General features: G+C 40.7%; 1 protein-coding gene across 1 annotated transcript in view; it reads right to left on the bottom strand.

The window, feature by feature from the left end:
* The window catches only part of CUNH11orf49 (chromosome unknown C11orf49 homolog), an 81,610-nt gene that overhangs the window by 6,407 nt on the left and 49,246 nt on the right, over positions 1-25,957 (bottom strand). The window contains exons 4-6 of the mRNA XM_027641982.1: positions 8,788-8,872; positions 3,214-3,299; positions 672-867 (exon numbers count right to left, since the gene is read on the bottom strand). Of these exons, the coding sequence (XP_027497783.1) occupies positions 672-867; positions 3,214-3,299; positions 8,788-8,872 (367 nt within the window). The remainder of the gene's footprint in view (positions 1-671; positions 868-3,213; positions 3,300-8,787; positions 8,873-25,957) is intronic.

Genomic DNA, 25,957 nt, shown 5'->3' with positions numbered 1-25,957 from the left:
CAGTTCAGGAGTAATTTCATGTATCACAAATTTGGATTCAGGCACATTAAGCAGAAATGAGACAGAACATGTGTCCTGAGTCATTTTGTGGATCTATGCCATGACCTTCTAGGAGGGTGTGTGCTTGCTACCTGCAAGAAACTATGAAGAAAGAGTTTGTCAAAGTCATACAATAAGGTCCAGTATTGTTCCATCCTCTGCTGAACTAAGGCTAGTCTTGTGCCTGGGATCTGTAGCTGGAGACCAACTCCATCACAGGCTCAGGTACAGACTGGCAGGATGAACTTGCCTAGGTACTAAGGCTTCATACTCCATCCATCCCAGTGGGCCTTTCTTAGGCTTCGACTCCCAAGAGTCGAACTGCACTTGTTTATCTCCTCTTTTATCTCCTCTAGCTAACTCATAATGGATCTCTCCTTGATGAAAGTGTCAATGCAAAAGTGAGAAGGAGAGCAGAGACCCAAATCAATCCGTTACTTCAAGAATCAGCTCAAATCCTATGTTTCATTTGGTTTAAGCTGTTCAGCTATGATGTTTCCCTTAGTACTTCTCCAGTGAGATCCATGTGGGAGTTACAGCTTGTTCAGTCCTGTATTTCTTCACAGCTCCATCCTTACAAAGGGTTTCCATAGACAGAGACTTTAAATTTGTGTTTTAGACTCCATTCATACCTGTATTTTGATCTGTCACACAAGGACTCCAGGCACTGGTAGAAGAGAGATGCCTCTACCCCTTCGAGTGGGTTGCAGTCATTTGGGGGTTGGCGCTGCCGATGTTGCCCAGAGGATGATGTTGGCACAATCACAGTATTTGGATTCTTACCAGCCAGTAGATCCTGATAAATGCCAGCCACACTTTCCAGGAATTCTGAAAGAACAGAAAGCGACTTAAAACTCAGGGCTATAACCAGCAGAGCATCCTCCTGACCTACCAGAGTTTGGATTAAACTGTCATTCTGTGTTGTACAAAGCACCAACAGGAAATAAGCACAGCTCTACAGCACCTGGTTATTCAGATCAGATATTAGGCAAGCCCAAACAGCCATTTCCATAGAAGTTCCTGGCTTCTTTCTGTCAGGATGATTATGAGAGGTCACTCCGTTGAAAAAGATTCTTCTGAAGGGTACAAAGGTTAGCTAGCACATGGATTAAACAGTGGAGTGTGAAAGCTAATGTCAAACACAAAACTAGTTCGCAAAGTCTAAAATGTTTTCCTTCTCCATCTCTTGCCACTCATCATTTAAGAACTCATCCAAGTTGGGAGCAAACTATAATGAACTGCAACAAGAGGAAAGGGAGCAAGTTAGTTAGGGTTCCAGGCTGTATCCCAGCTTGCCTCTGTGCTGCTCCAAAGTAAATATAATACAAGATCTAGAGGGAGGGCCAGGGCAGGTCAGGGCTGGAGTTGGCAGAAAGCCTCTCCCCAGGCTCCTCATACTACCCACTGTTTACTGCAGGAGTCTAATTTTAAACAAGTTTGTTTATGGATGTGGTCAGCAGTTTACAAATCTAGATTCCATTTGGAGTGGTTTGCATGTGTGTGGGTTGGTGGGAGAGCGTACGACAGGCTGTGTGCGTGCATCATGCCTGAGTGAACAGGACAGGGATGGGATCTTTGAGTGTGTGTACACAAGAACAAGCTCTTGAAGACTAAAGTGGCATTTAAGTCTCAAGGGAATGAAATGTAATTCTGTGTGTGAGGTGGGTAGAGAGGAAAGTCAGGATGTCAGCAGGCCCTGAGGCTGTTGCTGAGGTTCTCCAGCTCAGTGGAAATATTTGTTATATCACAGAAAAACTTTCCAAACACATTTTCTGTCCTTGGCTAATGGTTCTGCCCAACAAGCCTGGTTCTGCCCAACCCAAAATCATCGTTTTCAACTGTCTGTCTACAATGAATTGTCATGGATAGAGTTGTGATATGCATTGGGGAAGTATATACAGAGAAGTAATGAGAAAAACAGATTTTTGAATTAGGAATAGCAGCGGAGTCTTAACTGCTAGAAAGATGGGAACTGACAGGTTGGATCAGATCAGCAGGCCACCCAAGTTTACACAGGCTATGTTTACCACAGCTTCTAGCCAGTGTCTCCCAGTACACAGACCTGGCCCGTTTCGCCTCATCAAGGCCAATTGTGAGCTACATCAATCAGAGGGAGCTGTTTCAGTGGGAGCACACAGAAATCCATGAGTTTTATGTTAGAAGGTGCAGTATGCCAAGAGATGAGAAAGTGGCAAACCAGCAGTCCCCAGTGCTTGGGAGCATATCTAACTTTGATAAAGGAAATGCTCATCCAAGTTTCTCCACCTTTTCTTCTGAACTTGAGTTTAAAAATATCTGGGGATTTTTCCAGATGTATATGTGTGGGTGAGCATTTGTAAAATATACACACACACGAACAAATATTATTTGATTTGTACTTTCCCTGATAAAAAAATTTTAGTAGTATCCCATCTAGTTAAAACTCCAGCTGGTGAGAGAGGGGTAGAATATAACAAATGACCAACAATACAAAGAATGTTCACATGCATTATCTGTTCATTTTCCTTTCCAACTAGGGGCTTTCAAGTGAAACAAGAAAGGTGGTTCTTCATGGGACAGGTGCTAAGCCTGTGCAACTCTTTGCTAAAAGGTATTGTGGAGGTTGCAAATTTATGTGATTTCAAGGGGAGGCTGGAGAAGTTCTTGGTAGTGGAGTCCTCTGAGGGTTCCTAAACCCATGGAAACTATATCCAGTTCAGAAACTATCTGAGCTGAAACCAGCTCATAGTTGGGCAAGTATTGAGGGGAAGAATTGTATCAATTTGTCCAGTTTCTTTTCCTTTCAAGGCACCAGCTGATGGGTTTTTCCTATCCTGTCTCCAGCACAGTTGAATAATTTCCTTAAGGAAAGGAAAAAAAATTTCCTAGTAAAAGTTAATTGTTAGGTGTTAACACAGTCTAGATAAAGCTGGAAATTTACGTCTCAAGGCTAAGACAAATACATGCCTAAGACATAACAGTTGCAGGTATCTTGATATTCACAAAAATTTGGAACCTACTCATAAAGCCTGCTAATCTTTTGACATCAGTGATGCCTTTCATCAGTACATTCTATTATCTATATATTTTCAGTGAAAAAACATATCTTTTCAAGTTTCAAAAAAGTGGAAGGATCGGGAAGCTGTAAAGTTGCCATGCTATACTAATGATGGTCAGCAGCTTCCCAGCATTTACCTGAGTAGTAGAACTGGATCTGGAAAGCAAAGAGGAAATCAGAAAAAGACATCAGGCAATCCATTGCATCATCCATCAGCACAATCCTATGACAAGATGAGAGAAACAGTTTAGCATCTACAAAAGAACTTAAGTCTGTAACCAGGAGCCCCAGCTCTAGAGAAAGTGCAGCCATGGAACTGTGCACAACTGAGGATTGCCAGTGGCCCAGTATAAGAAGTTAGGAGAGAGGAATAGGAACACCCACTGCTGCATGAATGTGGATGCCCTAATACCAAATGAAGGCAGCTTAAGAACCTGAAGTAAGGAGAAGATCCTGAATGTCAATGCTATCACACACTTCAGCAACAGTGTGAACAGAGCAGTTTGACATGGATGTCAAGCATTCAAAGCCTGGTGGACATGATGGAACGAATGCTGGCATAAAAACTGCAAGGCTGGTTCATATGACTATACAGAATCATAGAATATCCTGAGTTGGACGGGACCTACGAGGACCATCGAAGTCCAACTCCTGACTAACTCTGACTACAGACAGGACAGTTACACAAGCAGTAAACTGGTGTAAGCAGAATGAGTCATGCTATTTTTCTGTATACCAGAATTCATCAAATTGAGATATTTTTCAGATTCATAAAGATAACTATAGTTGCTAATTCACAATCTGTGGTCAAACAAACTCTACTTGACTAAAGAGGAAATAACATTGCACTAACAGCACCAATCAGCTTTCTAATTGCACACTGAACATCTTATCCTCCTTTCCTGATAAATGAATCAGTCTCTTTTCATATCAGGTCTATCATTGACTATCAGGTCAAATTTCATGGCAACTGAAGACTTCTTGAACAAGTGACAATGTCCTCTTTCTCTCTGCTAAGTCCCAGGTGCATACAGGGAGCTGCATGCATCCCTATTTTGAAGCATACTTCTTGAATATGGAAAATATCAGCCACAGGCCATAAAGATGAAATATAAATGATAGCAAAGTGCAACTCCTTTCAGGAAAAAACCTGTGGATTTCAGAAGTAAGTTAGGGCAAATAAAAATGAAAACAAAACCAAGGCTCTGGTCACTGCCACTACATAAGGATTAAAAGGTCAGTCTCTGAAGTGGGGAAAATTAAACTCATCTATCAATGACAGCTTAGACTGTAAAACAGAAGAGCATACTCCACTTTGATGGAAAAAACCCCAGAGCATTCAGACAATGCTAAAGAAAGGCATTCAGTACTTTCTCTCAACTGTATGTAGGTCTACTAACCCTGTACAGTCTGTATCTGGCATACTGTGTCATATGAGAAGGATTGTCAGTTCACTATAGCCAAAATACCAGTCATCTATTAGGATCCTTTTGAACACAGGGACAAATGCAATCTACAGAACAACTCTGCAGCATCAGTTGTCTAAACACATTGCTGGGGAAACACTGCTCTGTCTCATATAAAAGACTCCAGGGAGCTGTGTGGGAGGCTGACCTAGAAGAACATAAGATCTTGCAAGACTTCCCTGCCACTCAGACCAGTTCTGTTCACTGTGGCAAAATCAAACATGTAGAGCAGCTTGAATTAATTATCTCAAAGAAGAAAGACTGGGACTGAGAGGGTCCCCAGGAGAAAAGCCAGTATTTAAAACAAAACCCTTTGAAGATGTCAAAGTGCTTCTGATTTATTTATTACATTCCAGAAGCCTCCTCTCATCCTTTCTAAAGAAGCAGTAGCTTCAGTTCTTAATTCTCACTAATAAGCATGTTACTGAGATTGTCAGTGGCCACATCAAGGAAATGGCTTTGAAGCTGGCAGGCAGAGCATCTTCTCAGGCAATACTGCTCAGCCAGTGGCATTTCCAACCACTGTTTAAGCAGTGGAAATGCAGTTGGCCACATCACTGATGAGCTGCATTTCCTCCTTTGAAATGATGGTCTGTCTTCCAGGTACCCTTAAAGCACCAAAGCCTTTCCCAGTGCATTTCTCCATCTTGAAGATGCAGGAGAGCAACAGCAGAGAGTTTTTTTACATATTTGTTATACACAGAGACAATATTACATCACCTTCATAATACTCAAATCATTTCACTTGTTAAATCTAAAACTATGGTCAATGGCTGTGTTCTGCAGCACCAAGTCCCAGTCTCTTACTTAGAGGAGAGCATGAGGAAGTAGGCAGAGGTATGAGAATTTGCTGGGCATTTTTTGCTGTTAAAGACAGTAAGGAGCCTCTAAGGAAGATTATACAGCACATATGTGATGGAGGAGCATCTAAATAGAAGCAGGTGCACTCTGGTGCTGGGTTACTGACTCCGCTTGGCCCAGGAGTTTGCATGCCAGAAATGTTGAGAAGTCTTTAAATCCAACACAATCATTTCTGAGGAGATTGACTGCAGCTGGCTATTTCCCCACATAGCCAGCTGAATGAGCTCTTGAAGCTGGGAGAGCATCATATGCAACATATCTGTACCTCTTCCCTGAATATCTGGCAAGAAGAACATCCTAGCTAAGGACTGTAACTAGATAGCAGAACCAAAACTGAGGGCAAAATCTGAAAGTCTGAACTGCAACTCAAGAGAGTTCACCAGGTATTCCATATTTCAAGGGATTTTTTTTTCATTCTTTCTTGTCCAATTTAGACTTTAAGCCCTCAGGGAACAGAGGTATTTACAAAGTTAGTAAAGTTAGTTAGGTGGCACTCAACAAATAATGAAAATCAAGGAGGAACTTTGGAAAGGACTGAAGAAAAATGCCTACACTTGAGGGACTCTGGTAAAGGGTGTAGTGGTCTTTCAGGGTTCAAGCAGGTTTGGCTGGCAGGAAAGCCTTGCTGTGGTGCCAGTGGGGAAACTTTATGGTCTACTGATTGTGGTTAAAATCTCAGAAATCCAGACTAGACAGGATGTCCCCAGGAAAACTCTAGACCAGGCACATTGAAAGGACTTATACTGTTTTCTGCTACCATTAAAAAGGCTAACCGACACAATCTGTCTGAAGGCCAAGCTGGCTCAAATGAGTCCTCAGGGACTTGGCTTAATTACTCATACATGGGGGCAAAAATAAGCAAAACATACAGAAAGGGCAAGATCTGCACTCTCAGATAATCTTTTAACGATAGGGATACTGAATTGCAAGCCCCAGTTCCATTAGCACTGATCAGTGTAACATGACCTTCCACATCACATAAAACCGCATAGGAGCTGTGAATTACTCTTCTCCCCACTACTCAAATGTGGGTAGTGAGTTCCTTGTGTTTCTCTAACAAGGGAAAAGTCAGCGCTCAGGTACAGATCTTGAAATCATGGCATCAAACCAGAAAGATCCCTTCATTTTCTTTCCTTCTGCAATTTCAAGATTCAGAAAGCCAAAAGGTATCTCTGAACATCAAAGGTATCTCTGTAGATTAAAATCTTTAATCTGCTAATGGCTATAACCCTTTGAAGAAAAAAAACATCCAAGAAATCTCACAGACACAGAGAGCATGGGTTTTTTTTGGGGTATGACTTCTGCATTTGTGTAGCATCAGGAACAGAAAAATGGAGCTCTCAGATGTCACGTGAATAAAACCTATATTGTTGCAGCCCCTGTTCTTATGTTCTGACATTTCCCGATCTTAGTCCCGGTGTTTGTTATCAGTGCATAGCAACAGCTCCTGGACAAGCGGACTGCACCGTGCTGTGAGATCATCTCAGTCATGCAGCACAAAGACTACAACTACGACTGTGCTCTTCCCAAGAGCTCCAGCAATTACACAGGTCCTGGCTGCATCAGTGAATGCTGTGACTACTCCCGCTGCTACTTTGTTTAATTCCTTTCCAAAGAAAATTAGCAACACAACCGTTGGGGGTGTGCAGACTGAAGGAGGAACACTGTCAGTAGATTTGCATGTGACACTATGCTTTGCAAGGGCTTGATCAACTGGTGCTGTAAGGTAGCCTGCAAAGTTCACTCTTCTAACTGGCAGAGACCAAGGAAGACAATGGGAAATGTAGACCAGAAAAAGGACAAGAGAGTGAGCACCAGTTGTAAGCAAAGAGAAAGACGGTTCAGAAACATGACAAGTTTTATTAAAATTGTTCATGTAGATTGTAACAGAATAATAGCAATGTGTAAGTAAATCTCTAGCCAGCCAAAAGTAGGAGTGAGGTCATCCCCACCTGAGCCTCTGACAGAGATCTCATTTCTCTCCAACACCTGCTCCCAAAGCCGGCTTGTCTGTCTCTATGGCACACGCACAACAGTGCAGCAGGCCCCTGAATGGGGCCTCCAGTTTACAACAGCCTTGTGGATTAAATTCCTTGACATAAACATCAGAACATGTGTAGATATGCTGAAGTCTCCTTCACCGCACGCATCATCACAAATTCCAGCTCAGCTCAGCTGGAATCCTATGAAATACACACCAGCACATGGGACTGGTGCTTGTGTACCTCCATGAAAGGAAGCAGCAGATATATCTCTGCTACAGGGTTAGCATTCTTTCTTAGTCTGGCATTGGGGGCCAAGCAACTGAACTCCAAAAGCCCACTGATGAGCTGGAGGGAAAAGTGACTCTCAACATTTAGCTGTAATTGAACCAACACAGATTAAACTGCAGTTCAGTTTGGATAGCATCACTTAGGAGCCTGGGAAGAATTCAGTGCATCAGCCAAGTAGAAGCACTAGCAGATGGATAACACTTCTCTTTTTCAATTTCCTTTCTTATTATAATTTTCATGGGACTCTAATGGTAAAGAAAGATTACAAAATGACAAATAGAAAAATAGGACCTTTTCATTATTTAGGCCATGAACAACATAGGTAGCAGCTAATATTCTGATCATGTATCTGGACTCTATTCCCAACTGTCATATTTAGGACCGTGACAAAAGTTAAATTTCCGTGCCTCCTCTGCTGAGATGGCTAGGAATGAAAGCATTTATCCAGTAACTTTGCTGTGATCATATATGTATGTGTGAGTGCACACACTCCTACTGAGATCTGAACTGAACCCCCCCCAACAACAGATGCGCGTACCTTATTACATTTTCACTATCAGATAGTTAATAATCAACTGCCTGGGCTGGACTGGAATCAGCAAGCACAATCAGTAAAAAATTCCATATCACATTATCAGTGCCCTGAGCCAACTATCTGCTTTTTGCCTTGTCTAGATTAAAATAAAATTTCAAACAGATTAGCTACCATGTTCTTACCAAATGTACTTTAAAACACTGGCAATCCTTCAGAGGTTAGTACCATTTAAATGTGATCAACCATAGGAAGCTGGGGCAAGGGGGAACACATTTTAAGAATGGTAAACAACATTTGAAATAGAGTTTAAAAATCATGTCAGTTAAAAACACATTGGCTAATAATTTTTTATCTGCATGGACAGCCAGCAGCAGCATTCTGCACTGATGTTTCAGTCTCTGCATATCTTAAATACATACTCTTTCACATTGCTAGAAAAACGCCCCGTTCTTGGGTGTCTCTTTTTCCCAAACCTTAAAAGCTGAAGGTCCCTGTTCATACCTTTACCCACAGATCTAGTTCCTTAGTCCATGCATGTAGGACTATCTTGCCCTTAAAGAGAGGATGAGGACCCACCTTGCTGCTTTCTGAGTGAGTTCCATTGGGAAGTCAGGGCAAAGCAGCTGCAGCAGGCAGTGGTATTCCTGTGCTGTCAGCAAATCTGCAGGAAAAGAGGTGAGAACATCGTAATTCTTTTAAAAGCCATTCCCTCCCCTTGCTTTCTCTCTAGGAAAAAACCCTCATATTCCCTTTACTCTCAATTCAAGTAGTCTGGGTACTAATGATAATATAACTGCTCCCTAGAATCTAAGAGCAGGGCTCTTCAGATGGAGTTTCCAGCAAAGATAATCCAAAAGAGGCCTGATGAAGAGGAAATTGTATTGAAGAGGCTCCTGCAGAGAAACTGGTAACAGGTAGTGATTCAACATGAAAAAGGGGTAACCAACACAGGGCAGTTTCAAGTGACAACACAGTTTGGTTCAACTTGAATATAACCATGTGGAAAAAGAAATAATTTCAAAGTTGCTTAAATTTGCTGAAATTCACTGGCATGGTGACATTCCCCACAATACGCTTGAAAATCATCCACAGAACATCTGGCAGCAGTAACAAAGGCAAACAAGGTTTTTGGGTTGTGTATGGAAGGCTACAGAGTATAAACCACAGACATTATTACTTTGGCATTCAGTAAGGCAGCTGGATGGTCTCTTTTGGAATAATGTGTACAAATCTGGTCACTGTATTATAGGAAGCACAGAATGAAGATCCAAAAAACACAAGAAAACCAATCAAATGAGTCCTGTTTTATAGAGCAGCTTTGTGAAAAACTGGTCAAGAAGGGCCTCTGTGGTTCAGCAGAAGGAGTCTAAAAGAGGTGACTCTTAGGGAATCTTATAGGATCCCAAGGGAATTGAAACATACTGATGTCAAAAAGCCCTAAATGATTGTATGTTCATAGTCCAAAAGGCTGTGGACTGGAGTTAAAGAGAAGACTAGCTGAACAGCAGCAATTTTGCAGTACTTCTATATACAGAAGAATGCAAAGTATGGAAGAAAGAGCCAGGGGTGGAAGTAGAGCCAAGCAGTTGTCAGGGAGGGGATCACAAGGGCACAGGCATTAGGACTGAGGTACAGAGCATGAGTTCTTTTGCCACAGTCTTCATTAGGCTCTCATCCAAATAATCAACCTTGTTCCAGATGACAGCCGCAATTTAGAATAACAGAATCATGAAGGTTGGAAAAGACCCTTAAGAGCATCAGGTCCAATAATTAACCCAACATTGCCAAGTCCACCATTAAACCATGTCCCTAAGCACCACATCTACATGTTTTTTGAACACTGCCAGGGATGGTGATTCCACCACTTCCCTGGGCAGCCCATTCCAATGCTTGACAATCCTTTCAGTGACTAAATTTTTCATAATATCCAATCTAAACCTTCCCCGATGCAACTTGATGCCATTTCCTCTCATCCTGTCACTTGTTACTCGGGAGAAGAGACTCACATCCACGTTCCTACAACCTCCTTTCAGGTAGTTGTAGAGAGCGATAAGGTCTGCCCTGAGCCTCCTCTTCTCCAGGCTAAACAACCCCAGCTCCCTCAGCCACTTCTCCTAAGAGTTGTGCTCCAGACCCTTAACCAGCTTCATTGCCCTTCTCTGGACACGCTTCAGCACCTCAATGTCCTTCTTGTAGAGAGGGGCCCAGAACTGGACACAGGATTTGAGGTGTGGCCTCACCAGTGCTGAAGTACAGGGGGACAACCACTGCCCTGGTCCTGCTGGCCACACTATTGCTGATACAAGCCACGGTGCCACTGGTCTTCTTGGCAACCTGGGCACACTGCTGGCTCCTGTTCAGCTGCTGTTGACCAGCACCCCCAGATCCTTTTCCACCAGGCAGCTTTCCAGCCACTCTTCCACCAGCCTGTAACACCGCATGTGGTTGTTGTAATCCAAAGGCAGGACCCAGCACTTTGCCCATCGATCCAGCCTATCCAGATCCCTCTGCAGAGCCTTCCTACCCCCCAGCAAATCAACACTTCTGCCCAACTGGGTGTCATCTGCAAACTGACTGAGGGGGCACTCAATCTCCTTGCTCAGATCATTGATAAAAAGATTAAGCAGGACTGGCCTCAATACTGAGCCCTCGTGGACGAGAGCTTCTCCCAATCTCCACAACTCCTCAAAGCCTGGCAGTTCAACAAAAGCAAGAGAAAGGCAAAATATTATGCCTTGATCAGATATTTCAAGAGGCAGGTATGCAGTATCAAGGGGACATTCCACTGCAACATCCAACCCAATCAAATTAATATTTTCAATGCTGACTAAAGAAATAGTGCAAGAGGACTGTCACCAAAATCAAGTTACAGACTTTTCCTTCCTCTACATTATTAGCCAACAAATGGAGGAAAGAGAAGCGAGAGCTATGATTTTCCTCTTCAGTTGAGGAAGCCTACAGCTGATGAACTGTTGTCAGACACTTTGACATCCATTATAGACACTCTCTAGAGTACTATACTTTGCACTACTCTTGAGAGGACCTTCTATCTAATGAAGCACCTTGGGTTTAGGGTCATGGTATGAAAAGGTCTTTTTGCTCCATCTGGAAAAGCCAATTCTGTAGTTGTAAATCTGCTCTAACACACAAAAGTCCCAGCCTGTGCAGAACTACAGTACCATTGCAGGGATTTGTGCAACCTGTTCTACTGTTGGGATAAATACATCCGAATCTCTCTTCTTCCAAAACCTGAATGCTGAGCTGAGTTACATTCCTGTGAATTCACTGAAATAACAGGTGTCTGGGAGCATATGTAACTTGTTTGTATTGTCATTTCTTGCTAAAAGACAAATCAGAGGCTGTTGTCTATTGCAGATACTACCTTGGTCCTTCAGTCCAAGTATATCTGAGCTTGGGTTAATGATGGTATTCAGCAGAATGGTGGGGTTTCTTCCTGCAATGTTAGCTAATCAGTTCCTTGAATGTCCCCAAGAAAAGTATCAGCAAGTTTTATATATAACTGCAAAAGGATGTTATTGAAAAAGTTCCAGTTATCATAAGCATAAATTTTGAATTTTCAGCTCACTATTTCTCTTTCATAACACAATATGGAGGAAAGAAAATATTTTTCTCTGTTATTTTGTTAGCTCAAGAGTCATCAAGCAAAGTATCCCCAAGTTTCATTTCCTAAGTTCTTAAGAAAACTATCTGGTCATGTAAGATACATGCAAGTTTCATGTCCCCCAAGGTTCAATACTGGACCCAATACTGTTTAAATTATTCATCAATGACTTGGATGAAGGAGCAGAGAGCCTCCTCAGCAAGTTTGCTGATTACACAAAGCTGTGAGAAGTGGCCAATACCCCAGAGGGCTGTGCAGCCCTTCAGAAGAACCTCAACAGGTTGGAGAAATGGGCAGAGAAGAACCTTCTGAAATTCAACCAAGGCAAATGTGGGGTCCTGCACCTGCGGGAAGAACAACACCCTGCACCTGTTTGGGCTGGGGGCCGACTTGCTGGAAAGCAGCTCTGCAGAAATGGACTTGGGGGTCCTGATGGACAACAAGCTGTCTGTGAACCACCAGTGTGCCCTTGCAGCCAAGAAGGCCAATGGTATCCTGAGGGGCACTAGGGAGAGCATTGCCAGCAGGTCAAGGGAGGTGATCTGCCCCTGTACTCAGCCCTGGTGAGGTCTCTCACTTGGAATGCTGTGTCCAGTTCTGGGCTCATCAGTACAAGGGAGACATGGAGCTCCTGGGGTGGGTCCAGCGGAGGGTTATGAAGATGATTAATGGCGTGGACCATCTCTCCTATGAGCACGGGCTGAGAGAGTTGGACCTGTTCAGCCTTGAGAAGAGACAACAGAGAGGGCACCTCATCAATGTCTATAAGTGTCTGAAGGGAGGGTGTCAAGAGGAAGGATCCAGTCTTTTCTCGGTGGTGCCGAGCAACAGGAGAAGAGGCAACAGGCAGAGACTGAAACACAGGAAGTTCCACCTGAACATGAGGAACAGGGACAGATTGCCCAGAGAGTTTGTGGAGTCTCCCTCACTGGAGATATTCAAGAACCATCTGGATGCAATCCTGTGCAATGTGCTCTGAGATGATCCACTGTGGTCTCTTCCAATATGACCCATTCTGTGATTCTGTGATCTTCCACAGGCCCAGCATACGAATTAGGTTACAGGAAAAGAGAGAATTTGGACAGAAAAAAAGCTCTTTTTGAAGCAGACACTTTCTCATAATTGACAGTATGGACAATATGGACCTTTTACTCTTCAAGGCTTTGAATAATACTGCGTATTATTAAACTTCTGAACTTTGCTAAGAAGTCTGCATGTTGGTCTGAAGGAGTCACATCATTTAGAAGCTTTGTGCAATACTCAATTTCCATTTTTTGTTTGTTTAAGTTCAAATTCCTATTTATGCATCCTTATACCTCTTGCTCTTCATTATTTTTTCTTTCATTTGTCAACAGATCATTATAATAACCACTTCTTCATGTTGTATCTTATTCAATCTATTTATGGGTAGCTACATTTATGTAAAGTTAAATCTGTTTACCTTACCCTCTACATCTCTCCCTACTTAGCCCAGTCATATCTGTTGCTCTGCTTTGATCCTCTTTAGATTTTCACAGTGTGGTGTCCAGCGGTGTACAAAGCATCCTTTGTGCATTTAGAACAGGCAGGCTCTAGAAGGATAATCTGCCCCTTTAATCAGCAAAGCCCCTTTCCACTGATTTTGATTTTTAGCCTCCTCTTTTCTACCCTTGAAGGTGAAAGAGTTTGAGGGGTTTTTTTTTGAAGGATGAGGTTTATAGAGAAAGTTGCACTTCATTCTCAGTCCCTATGTGGTTGATAGACAAAAGTAGCTTGAGAAGGTAACACGGTCCTAAGCAAGCTTTACTTTTGAAGCATAAATAGAGATCTCTCACTTGCTGGAAATAACATACTTTTAAAACTTATAATTATTTATAATTATAAATAATTATTTTCTTCTCTCTCTTCATAGCAAGTCACAGCATCATACTTAGTCCTCTACCACAAAACAACATACAACAAAAGCAGAAGTCTGCTCCAAAAGACTTTGGGAAAGGGTGGCAGAGATCCTCTGCAACCAGCACATTAGAAGATGAAGTTTGTTGTCAATTAAAGCAGAATTAATTATGGTTTCAGTTTTTGAGCAAATGGTCTATTTAGATGAGAACTGCACACAAAGCTGAGGTGGTGCAGAGAAGTTCCTTCTCTAAAGAAAGAAGCCCTTTGCTTCTTATTCCTGGGGAAATGGCGCCAAGTCATTCCCTGTGAAGTACACAGGCAGACTCTTTTAGGCCACAACACAACTCAGCCTGTAGACAGCCCAGGCGCCTGACCAAGAAATCGTATCAGTTTCTCAGACTATAGTTGGGTACCTATTACACAGGAAGTGGGATCACCACAGACCTTAGGAGGTATCTACAGTTTGCTGTGATGACTGTTTTCCTATTCCCTACAGCAAGGTCAGTGAAGACCATGACGAAAATTACATTTGCCCATACACCACATTGTCTGCCAAGAGCTGCTTGGAATAAACAAAAGCAGTTTTGGTGTATGACCACGTTGCTCCTTCCTGTCTCCAGGCCACAGCTGAGTAAATAGTGTTCAATGTTGCATGATGAAGAAAGAAAGAAAAGAAGGAAGGTACCAGTCAGAATGAGTGAAAACTGGAATCCACAACTGCTACTTTGGTTGCTACCACAAATTACTGCATCTCAAGTTCCAGTAACAAATGAAGCAAATCACGGAGTGTTTAAATCTGACCCCACAGCACAGGGCAATGAGCTATACACACTCTACCATGCCCTTGCAGTGGAGCAAACTCAGTCATACCATGTGCTTAAGGATGGAGATTGCAGTCTTCATGTTAATCATGTTCATATACAGCTAAACTAACACTTTGCTCTTCTACTGCAAAGCAGCTAATACCAATTCCAAGGTAATTTTAAAACAACAGCTCACTAAGAAGGAGCTGGGAGGCTTAACAGGAAGTACTTTTCACTGTTCAGCATAATTTTTGCTCTACTGGTCTTCAAACACTTGCCCAGCCTGTACTGCTGCTGCTGCTGTGCCACTAGCAAAATCCTAACTCTTCTCTACAGATTTAATTGTCCTGTGAGTAGTTTATTATCTTTTAGTGCCTGAAGAGGACTTTTTCTCATGTTTCAGAGATATAGTGGAGAAAGAAGTCTTAGAAGATACCACTTTCTGGATAAAAATGGCCAACATTTGAGAAACATGAGGGCAGCTGCTTCGTATTTCCTTGGCTTTTAAGGTGCATATTAAACTGTTTTTTACATTTCGTTTCTGGTTTGTATGTGGCTGACAGATGGCACCTGACCCGAAGTGATGCAAACTCCAGGAATGCTAAATGATGTGTTTATGCTGCTGTCAGTGTATGTATGAAGTGTAGACACATCTGAGCTATCTCAAAACTAGTTATCTTTCACAGTGACAGCAGCCTAGCCACAGAAGCCTGGAGCTCAGCGAAGGCTGCAAAATCTACCCAGAACACCAATAAATATTTAGGACTTAGACTGAATTGCAGTCATTGATGCTGTATCCAGGCTGCTTTCAGCACAAGAAATAGCTATCTACAATGTTGTCACAACACTGTGACAACTTTAAAAATGCCCAGAGCAGTAGGAGAATATTTACTGCAGCTGGTGTATGAAATCTGCCCCAAAAAGTCACATTGGTAAATTCCCAGAAACACAAGGATTGCCTTGATGAATATACATTAAAGCTCCCTATTCCCATCATTTTTTATGTACAACAAGTATCCAAGAAGACTGGAGTCCTGGGCAGTGTAGCTGTCCTCTTTGAATTATGGTAGGACACACAATTTCCACAGGTTGCTTTACCACAGGCATGAAGTCATTCAAGAGTCATAAAGTCAGAGAGCTGTAAATCAGTCTCCTGGAAATATAACAGAGAACAGACTAATTTATTTTTCTTTAAGTGTTGGAAGAGTCTTTCCTGGCCTTTAGTTTTTTTAGTGTTTCTGGTATAAGTAAGTATCACATCCTTAGGATTCTTTCTATATCTCTGCAAGATTGCAACCTGGTAGAAAAGAACAAAAACAAACAGAAGCCCCTAAAAATAAAAGTGTGCATGTTCTTAGGGTGTCTAAAGGAGCTACAATTTTACAAAAAATGAACAAAAACATGAGTATTGATAATACTGGAACTTCACAACGAACATCTGGTTAGTAGGCTAAGCTCTGCACATGCCTTGTTCACAAGATACCTATAGCCTAATTTCCTCCATACATCTAGTGCTTATAGCAAACAGAAAGCCAAGAATTCTAGGAAAACTAATCCATAAGTAGGACCTAAACAGCAATATACTGTGTACACTCCCCATTTCTTTCTCATAACACTTTCTACTCTAAAAATAAAAGTCATTCCTTTTCAATTAATCATTCATAAAATTTTGCATTGGGAGATTTTATGACCTATCATGAAAAAGATGTGTTCCTGAGAGAATGGCTGTTTAAATTAGAATTTGAAACAAAATAAAAACATTCAAGAATTGTTTCTCTTACTGATTTGCTTTTTCAACTGACAAGAAGAGATATAAATAGAAACCAGACACAGAATGTGCATATGTCTAATTTTAAAAATTTATTTTCCTTATTTTTTAAAAAACAAAAAGCAAAGGAGCAGGTCACATAATTATCCCCGTAGTTTGAGATGGAAGCTCAAATAAAGCTAAACTACACAATAAAGAATAAGCAGTCACACACTTTCCTCTTAAGTTGTATAAGCATATTCATGTAAGATGTGTACACCAGGATTCATTCTGCTCTTTAAGTGTATAGACAGTTTCTACAGTCCTTAAATCATAGTCCTAAGAGCATAGAAAAATCAGAAGAAAACTGAGACTCATTTGCTACTTTTAAGGAAAATGCTCTAGAAGCCAGAGATTGCTACAAGGTTAGATAAAAACTTAATTTTTTAAAGGAAGGTTTTCTAGTGAATAGTTTAAAGAGCATAATGGTAAAATCAGTGTCACAAATCAGCTTAAGAATCAGTTCTTTACATGGAGTCTTAGCCATAAGTAGCTCTGGCTCAATCTCATATACTAGCATACATTATTTTCTTAATTTTAATAACTGGATGCATTAACTCTGTCTTCCTGATGGTGAAGTTCAACATGCAGTTAAGCCAAACTAAAACTTTACTCCTGCTGCAAGGGACAGGTCTCACTCCTTTCTCTTTTTCTTTCCCCTCACTCGCTGCTGGCCACATGGTTCTGAACCACCCCTTATACCAGCTCTGATACTCAGCAGGCCTCTTGCTGAGAAGATTCAGCCTTTTCCCTGAGCTACTGAATTGCACTGACTCTCAGAAATATCTGATGAAAGCTCGTGCAAAGCAAGCTGTGGAAGAGCACAGCCAGGTGCAGAGAAGAGGGAAGGACGTGGGTAAGGTCAGCAGAATTTCACCTCCTCAGCAGATAAAAACTGTTAGACAGGCTTAAGTAGTTCCCTGCTTAAGATGTTTTAATCCTTAAAGTTCAGGATTTATGCAAGGCAATGTCATAGGATTAATGATCCTTCTAATTAAAAGCAGGTTCAGCTTTATTGGCTGTACTTGCACCATACCTGCTATGATGGTTTGTGAACACGTTGGTGTCAGACACAGTTAAGACAGAACTTTTGGCATCCTTGCTATCCAAGCAGGCAGATGAGTTCAGGTTATTCACAAACCTACTCTTTCCACTGATACCATTTAGGTCCTCCCAGAAGGGATCCCAGGACATCCTCAGGAAAGGACCCCAGAAGCCTCTGTGTCTGATATGACATGACATGATGTGACATGACAGCAAAAGCAGACAGGGTAACTGAAGGATGGAGGGGAGTGGGGATTCTTGCGCGGGGTGCAGGGTGGAGGTGTCTTCCAGAGGGGTATGCACAGCTCTGGCTGCACCCTGGATTGCCTCTCCTGACCTGTGAGAATACTAGCAAAATCCTGCCAGACGTAAGGGTGCTGCTGCAGGCAAGAAGTCTTCACAAACAAGATGTTTTTCACTCTACAAAAGGAACATGGCTTCAAACAGCAGACTTAGATAGGTGATTCCTGTGGACAACAGGTAGAAAGACACAGTTTATGATGTGAAAAAACAAAGAGTGAAAGAGATTTAGTGAGATTTGCCTGGAACAACCTGTGTCAGACTCAGGACAAATATAGTGGAGAGCTAAGCAGACTGACCTGAACAGATTTGTTGGGGGAGTGCTGCAAGAGAGAACAGAGAGAGGGGGATTAGCACTGCGGTTGAGCAGAAAGCTAGTTTTGAGGCACTCAGGTAAGAAGGAAAAGATTCATCTCCAGCTGATTTGAAGAATGAACTCATGTGTTCTGGAGGTAGCCCAGACAGTTCATATGAACAGTGAATTCACTGAGAAGTGGATCTATTATGGGCAAAGCTTGTAGCACCCTACTTTGAGTGAGCTAAAGGATTTTGAAAGAGTAGAATCTTCTAGATGGTATGATTGTTTTTCTGCACTTTGATCTTGAGCCCTTTTATCAAAAAACCACTTGCCAGATAAACAAAAACAAAAAATGAATTTATACAGCACTGATCTAATTCTATCTCCAAAATCCAGAACCTTGCTGTTTACACAAATGTTAATCATCCTCTAGTCCCTTTCAAATTCCCCATAATTATCCTTCAGTATGAAGTGTTTCATGTGGCAGCATTTCCTCAGCTTTGAGTGAATGTTACTCAGGGCACCATGAGCTGTGCCAAAGGTACAGTCCAAGGCTATCATTTGGTGTGCTTATGTGGCTAACATGGCACATCCACAAACTGAAAAATTTAAACTTTCATTAGAAACAGAGAAGAAGTTTTCAGCTCCCATGGTTGTAAAGAAAACATTCCAATATTGGAAGAGTTTAACTTATGCAGTGTGATATTCCTGAATCCATAGTCTGAAACATGACTCAGGTTTGATCCTTCCACTTACTTTGGGAACCTTAATACCATACCTAATGCAACACTAAAGACAATGTTAACTCTTTAATTTCTTGTCTTAATTCTAGGATGGGACTTTGAATGAAGTCAGGGCTTAAAGAATTCAGAGTTCCTGAAGTACAAGAACAGCAGACAATAAGAAAGGAGAAGCATCCACGACTTCTGTCAGTATTTCCAGAAGTATAAAAAGAAGATAGAAGATGACAAACAAAAGAGCCTGGTTTAAATTTTCCAGTACATTGCTGACTACAGCAACCAGATGGTGGTTTAAACGGACACCCAATTTGCTCCATGCAGCTTTCTTTAACATTTACAAAGATAATTCCATGCATATTCCGAAGCACATATAATCCCAAAGATATGCTCAGCTCATCAAATATGATCCAAATGGATACTCAGCCTTCTTCAAAGGACATAGGCCTGAAAGAAAGAGGCTAGTTTTGTGGACTACAGTATGAGAATATATGACTACCCATCATGTTTCAGAGGCATAGCAAACCCAAACCAAGACAAGACAGACCTTTAAGACAGATAAACTAGAAAACCAGAAATAAGGTACCATTTCAGAGTGAGAGCAATTTATAACTGAAATATTATAACATTTGACAATTTTTGTATGTGTCCACTAATTATTTTTTCCTTTCACTGCATTGTTACTAAAGATGTAACTAGCAGATCTCCCCCGCAATAGATGATTTAGACTGCTTTTATCTTGTTCAACAGTTGACTTCTTCTCACTTTGAGGAATTTTCAGTCACTCATAGAGAATAATCAATTCAATTCCAGAGCTAATTGGTCTTGTAAACAATAAGGAGAAAACATTCCTCTTGGAGTTCTGGCCATCTGTGGGACAGACTGCTCAACCACTTAAAACAGGACTCACAGCACTCCTAATAGTGAAGTAGAGGAATGCCGGCAACACTTCACTGAAAGGGACCATCAACATTTCCCCAAGCTCTCAAACAGCAGCAGTAATCTTTAGACAAGATGTGGATCAGCCTCTGTTCAAGAAAACAAGTTGTCATTAAGCTTAAGATCTTCAAAACAACTGAAGAATTCATAGCTACATGCCACGAGATGGGCAGAGTAAATGGGCAGGTGGTATGCAGCTGTATCTCATTCAGTGCAGGACCTTACATACAACCCCTCCTCCCTTGGATATGTACTAGGACTAGTGACAATATGGGACTATGGCCCGTTCTTCAATAGCTGTTTGGTATTTCCTTTCTGCTTTCAGATCCCCTAGAAATACAGTTAGCTGGTAGACAGCTCATCTGTGTCATGCACACAGGGTCAGGGAGCAGAAGAAAGCTATGACATTGACCTAGAAGGAAAGGAAGTAGAGGATAAGGAGAACACACAATGAACTATGGAAATGCTGCAGATTGCTGCAGCAATCTCAGATCAAAGATCTCTTTGACTTCCAGTTTCTTTCTAGCTTACTTTTCCAGGAAAGACCAGTGAAAAGTTCCAGTGAACCAATTCCAGTAGAATCAGGTATTTTCAATACCTTGAATCTCCCATGTGTTCATATGGCATAACACGGCATGTAAAAGCATGCCACAATTTTCTCAGAACAATCAATAAAACAGAAATGGTTTGGACTTTCCTCTTTTAATGATTGCTTTGGAAGAAGTGTACAAGGAACAGTGCAGCTGCTACAAGCACCCGATGGAAGAGAGACAAACATTTCAGCATAATTTATATCATGTGTGTCTCCCCCTGTCTCTGCTCCACATCAACCCTTAACTAATCCACTGCAAAGTTTTGAGCAGTTAACTGCACCTTCATCAATAGCTGTCATCACAGCAGCCACACTGATACTGCTTCTCTGAAACACGTCCATCATGAGCCCAACCACAAAAGAGACAAGTTCAGACATGTGAGGAATGGAGAATCCTACATGCCACCCAGAGTGATACCAGTGTGCAATTACACAAAGCAGTCAATTCACTGTGGTTGAACTCAAGAAGTTGGTAGTGATACACAAAGCACTGAAGGTCTAGCACATCTTTCTCTGTGTTTGTGTACACCTGGAACAATTTGACTACCCAACTTAAGCGTGAATCTTCCAAGAACTGAAAGCCATTCATAGTCCTGGCCATTCCTTGACTTTACTGCACAGTATATTTATGTATAAGTCTATATATAGGCTATGAAGTATAATCCCAAGTACCCAGACTGTTGGCTAGTTTTCTCCAATTTTCTTTCACAAATTATAATGCCTAGAAAAACAGTCTGAAAGGAAAGAGCATAGTTTTTAGGAGCCTCTGAGTCAACAGCTGAAGCCTCTTTCACAAAAATAAGTATAGTATCTGGACCTTTGCTTGGGCAGTGTTGTTCAGTCATGTAAAATGCTCTTACACTCACCAATATTGAGTTTCTTTTAAGAGTGTGAAAACTTAAAATCAAAATGACCCTCCAAGCAAACAAATCAATAAGAGAACTGGCTGGAGAAAGGTAATCTGGTTAATGACAAGACCGAAGAAGTCATCATTAGTTATTTAGAAGGAAATGCAGTGGAGCATGTAAGTTCCACAGAGAATGTTTGGAGCCCATTACAATATCAATGAGCTAGATTAATGATTATAAATGACCACCACTACAGAACTGGTCTGAATGCAGAACAGAATGAATGCACTAAGAGAAACCTGAAACAACAAGGCATCCAACTGCCCCTCTTAAGGGGTATGCTTTTGGCTAAGGTTCTGTAACATCTCTTGATTTTAACTCTTACAATACTCAAGTGAGTTGTGTGTCCTAAAAAATAGTAATAATTTTTGTAAAGATTGAGAAGGAAATAAGTTAGTTTTCTCTGTATTTCACATGGAGAAATACACATTTAATAAGAATTTGACACAGATATTAATTTATACGAAAATGAAACAAAGCCTTTTTATTTTTTTAACATTTCTTTAAGCAAGTTCTAAACTCTACCATTAATCCTGAAAGTTTTTCATGGACATCATGCATCTTTGTCAAAGTTTAACTTAAATGCCACCAATTTTACAGCTAAATACACTTCTGTGGACCATGTACCAGAATGTTTTGCTGGAAGAAAGTTCAGGCAAATTCCCTAAATATTCCAGCATTATGCCTTAACACTGATGCTATGCATATATTATGGTAATCAGGGAAGTGTAAGAAACTAGACAAAAGAGCAAGTTGTTGTGGAAAGAAAAAAGGACACTCTTGTTGCTGCACAGTGCTTTCTAGAGGGGAGTAAAAGGCCATCTACTGGAAGACAAATATAGAGATGAATCCATACGGAAGTCCTGCCTTGTAGAAACTAAAAACAAAGTTCAGTTGCGTAATCTTTTCAGCCTCATAATGAGGTCAGGTCCTTCAAGATCTTTGTAAGGATCTTTATGGTAGGAGCAATAAAAAGGAGTATCACTTAACTGATTAGTTATGGGATAATAGCTTAGCACAGTGAAAAAATTATTTTGACCAGATAAGATAAGCAAGTGATTTCTCCTAAAGGAAGCATGATCAGTATTCTGTGGAAACTCCTGGATGGATTGCTGCTGTGATGCAGGGTACTGAGAAGACAACACAAAGAAGAAACAAAACACAACCTCTAAAAGATGTAGGATTGTCCTTACTTGGAACAGAAGATGGCAGGAGTCCTAAAACCCCAAACACAGTTACTGCTGATTAACCCATTCAATGACACCAGTGAGATGGGCCATCCATAGTTAGTAACACTGTATTATCCTCTACTAGCAGCTGGGGCCTCAGCTACAACTGTACTCTTTGTGGTTTCACTTATACTTTTTCATCTCCTATGCAACAATATCCTGACTGTTCAGTAAAAAAACCATCGTGGAAATGCAAGTATGATAAACCCTCAGAGTAGGAGTCAGATGAAAGCTGCTCTTTAAGCATCCCTAGCCATTGAAGACTTAGAAAACACATGTTTCTTTTATTTGCTGCAACATTTGTCCTTCTTTTTCCATTCCATGTTGAGACTCATGGAGCAAGTCTGAAAATCAGATGGTACAAATCATACAGCAATATAGCTTTAAGAAGAACTTAAATGTAACGTATTTCAGCATATGTTCTTGACTCAAAGGAAATGTGCTGCATCTTTCAAAGCAAAGCATAAAAGTCGAGGACCTATTTGCTCCATGCAATTAGAAATGTTCCTTAATGCTGCCCTGATGGGAAAAAAATTGCTTCCTGGTGTTTCTGGCAAAAAGAACTGTATCTAAACTCACTACATCAGACGTAGCTGCATTTTAGTAGCACTTTATGTGAAGTGGATGGCAAAAAAAAGGGGATGCTATATGAATATATTAATTCATACTCCTCTCACTTTCATGACACGTTTAAAGGTAGCATCCATCCTTCCAGTTGTCTTTCACATGAGTTATCTTCTGTCTAGATCTGTTTCAGGCTTTGCTGTGCCAAGTCCCCACCCACATGCAGTACTAAGAGCCCCGAAACCAGTAGTGCTAGCTCTTAAGAGATTCAAGATTACATAAAATTTTAACATACAGGGGATCACAAAGGAAAGCAAAAAATATCCCATCTCCAATGCTCTGAGATGTTCAGCAAACAAATGCAAGAGACAGCTCCTCCATTATTAGAAAATACAGAAAGTGACTCTCTAAATTTAACAACATGGGTCCACGTGCCAAAACAAGACTTTAGTTAACAGCTCCTGGAATTGGAAACAGGAGGAACAGGGGCTTTGAGGATTCATGCTTATGGGCAACAAACAATGCTGAAGTTCAAGGTTTCTAACTTATCTCCGTGAAATGGGATATGTTTGGAAAGTCACTTTGCATGACATGTTTATCAAGAGAAAAAACAAATCTTCTCGCTATTTACTTTTGCTCTGTCCTTTTAGGAGGATGTTTTCTGGGGTTTGGTAAAGAACAAGCAGATGAATGCTGCAAAGGGAAACAGACTGAGAGCCTTTAAGTGTATATCTCATTTTCATTTGCAGCTTTGTATACACAGCTGTGACCAGAACAGACTTCTGCTGAATGAAGAACACACAGTTCTGCAGCCACTGCCACAGCAAAAGGAATATGATAATTAATTGCTTTGCAGTTAATATTTGAAATAACAAATCAGTGAATTAATTGGAAATTTAAGGAGCTTTTCTTCTGATTTCCTTTTCTTTTTGAACTGCTGTCTGTATCACTCTAAAGTCTTTCCATGAATACAGCGTAAATTTGAAAGCTTTTCAGTGCTAGACAGATTAGATTCTACTTTCAATGTCTGAGAAAAATGTTAACTATTCTAGATGTTAAAAGGAAGCACTGAAAATACTTTCTATTACACCTAATGGGAAACAAAAAGAAAACTATACAACCAGCAGAAGTGTCTTGTATAGCAGGAATATGTGGAGATGAAGGAGTGAGTTTGTGGCAGCAGCAATGTGCCTTCAGATAATAAACAGGAATAGGGACAGAAGAGATAGAACTTATGCTCTGTAAAACAAGTCTAATTTAGTCTTCATCTTTTCAGTATTTAGTATTTGTAAATGTGAATACTGCTGGTTACAAACATAAACAAAATTAGTGATAATGATATATTAGCAAATGGCCATATCTGATTCAAAAATGTCCAAAAGCTATAAGGAAAAAAAAAATCATTGAATTAAGGAGTAAATTTAAACAAGTGAAATAGTATCTAGAATTATTAAGGAGAAAGATAAAAAATATTTATTATTTTCTTAAAAAAGTGACAATGTTCAGCTATGTGATTGCCAGATTTGTCACAGATGAAACAGCACCAGCCGCACGTAGGATGTCTGGGATGAATATAGTGGTCTAATTATTCATGTCTGAGGCATTTTATAACAGGTTAAAAGTTGATAGGTAACATTATAAATAGAGATCTGTAATTCTTTTATGAACCTGGCTCTCATAATGCCTGTAAGCATTAATAGGAATAGAAAACATGGCATGAATGAACATTCTAGACAATTGAAAAGTTATAAAAGACTAAAACTGATACTGTCCCTAGAAGCACGGTATAGCAGTTACAAGACATTACATTTGCATGTTTCAGGTAGAAAAGATACACCACTTTTCCATGCAAATATTGAAAACAAACAAACAAAACTCTAAAAACCAAAGCACTGGCACTCTCATTTCCCCAGAAAAATTTAAGATCCCTTGGAGGATGAAAATGGTTACCTGGCAGGGAAAATCCAGTGATCTGTGAAACAGAGGCAAACTAACACAGAGAAGTGAAATACGGAAGTGGCTGGAGGAATTCTACAGGATCCTCAGGTGGAAGATGACAGTATACCTTATAGAGAAGCATACATATAAGGTTTTCTTTAAACACTTTTCGCTAGAAAGATTTGGAGAACCTAGCACTGGTACCTCAGAGAGAATGTAAGCGCAGGAACTTATCAACGAGATGGTTCTAATTCAGGCAAAGGGACTGACTGCAAAATCAGGAACACAGCATACAGTGAGAAAAATCATAATTATTCCATCCTGCATTAGGTCCGAGACTGAAGAAGAAGAATACCTGCTATTACACAAGGAAAGTTCAGACGTTCAGCCAGTTTGGTAATTGTGACACTGTTTACTTCCCTGCTTACTTCCCACTAGGTACCTAGTGATGCTGGTGTGTTGCACACAATAGAGGTCTTGCCATTTCTTAGGACTATGAATGTAATGCTGAATGTACAACTTTGCTTTTTTTGCTCCGAACTTTAGCTAGAGCAAAACTATAAAGCAAAGCAACTTGTTTCCTCTTATTTACCTAAGACAGGCACAATCTCATCATTTTCTCTTAAATTATGTCCCCCAGACTTTTCACCTTGAAGGCAGAAGACCTTGGGTCAAGAGAGACTCTCCTGTCACAGAATGAAAAAGGAATGACAGTACCTAATGTAATCAGAGACTCAGAGAAACGCTACTGCCCATTCAGTACAGAACATCCACAGGAAAGAGTCTTGCATTTAGTCAGCTACCCAAACTAGCCAGATCCTTCAGTAACACTAGCTAGATCCTTCAGTTATGGGTCTGGTCTCAAAATAATGTTGAAAATTTTCCTCATTAATTTGGCTGGGTAGATCATTGCTGAAAGCCTAAATTATGCATTATTGCTAACTGAGCAGATGAGAAACAAATGAACAGAATCCCCAATGAAGAGATCCAAGAGCACTGTGAAGCAGACAGTCACTAGTGTTCTGAACAAAACCTCTCTTTATTCAACTGGTTAATATTTAAATTTTTAAAATATAAGGACAGTTGT

Source organism: Corapipo altera, unplaced genomic scaffold (genome assembly GCF_003945725.1).
Source record: "Corapipo altera isolate COAL_440 unplaced genomic scaffold, ASM394572v1 23b, whole genome shotgun sequence".
Lineage (NCBI taxonomy): Eukaryota > Metazoa > Chordata > Aves > Passeriformes > Pipridae > Corapipo > Corapipo altera.
Note: the sequence above shows the minus strand (reverse complement) of the source record. Positions and strands in the feature narration are given on the sequence as shown.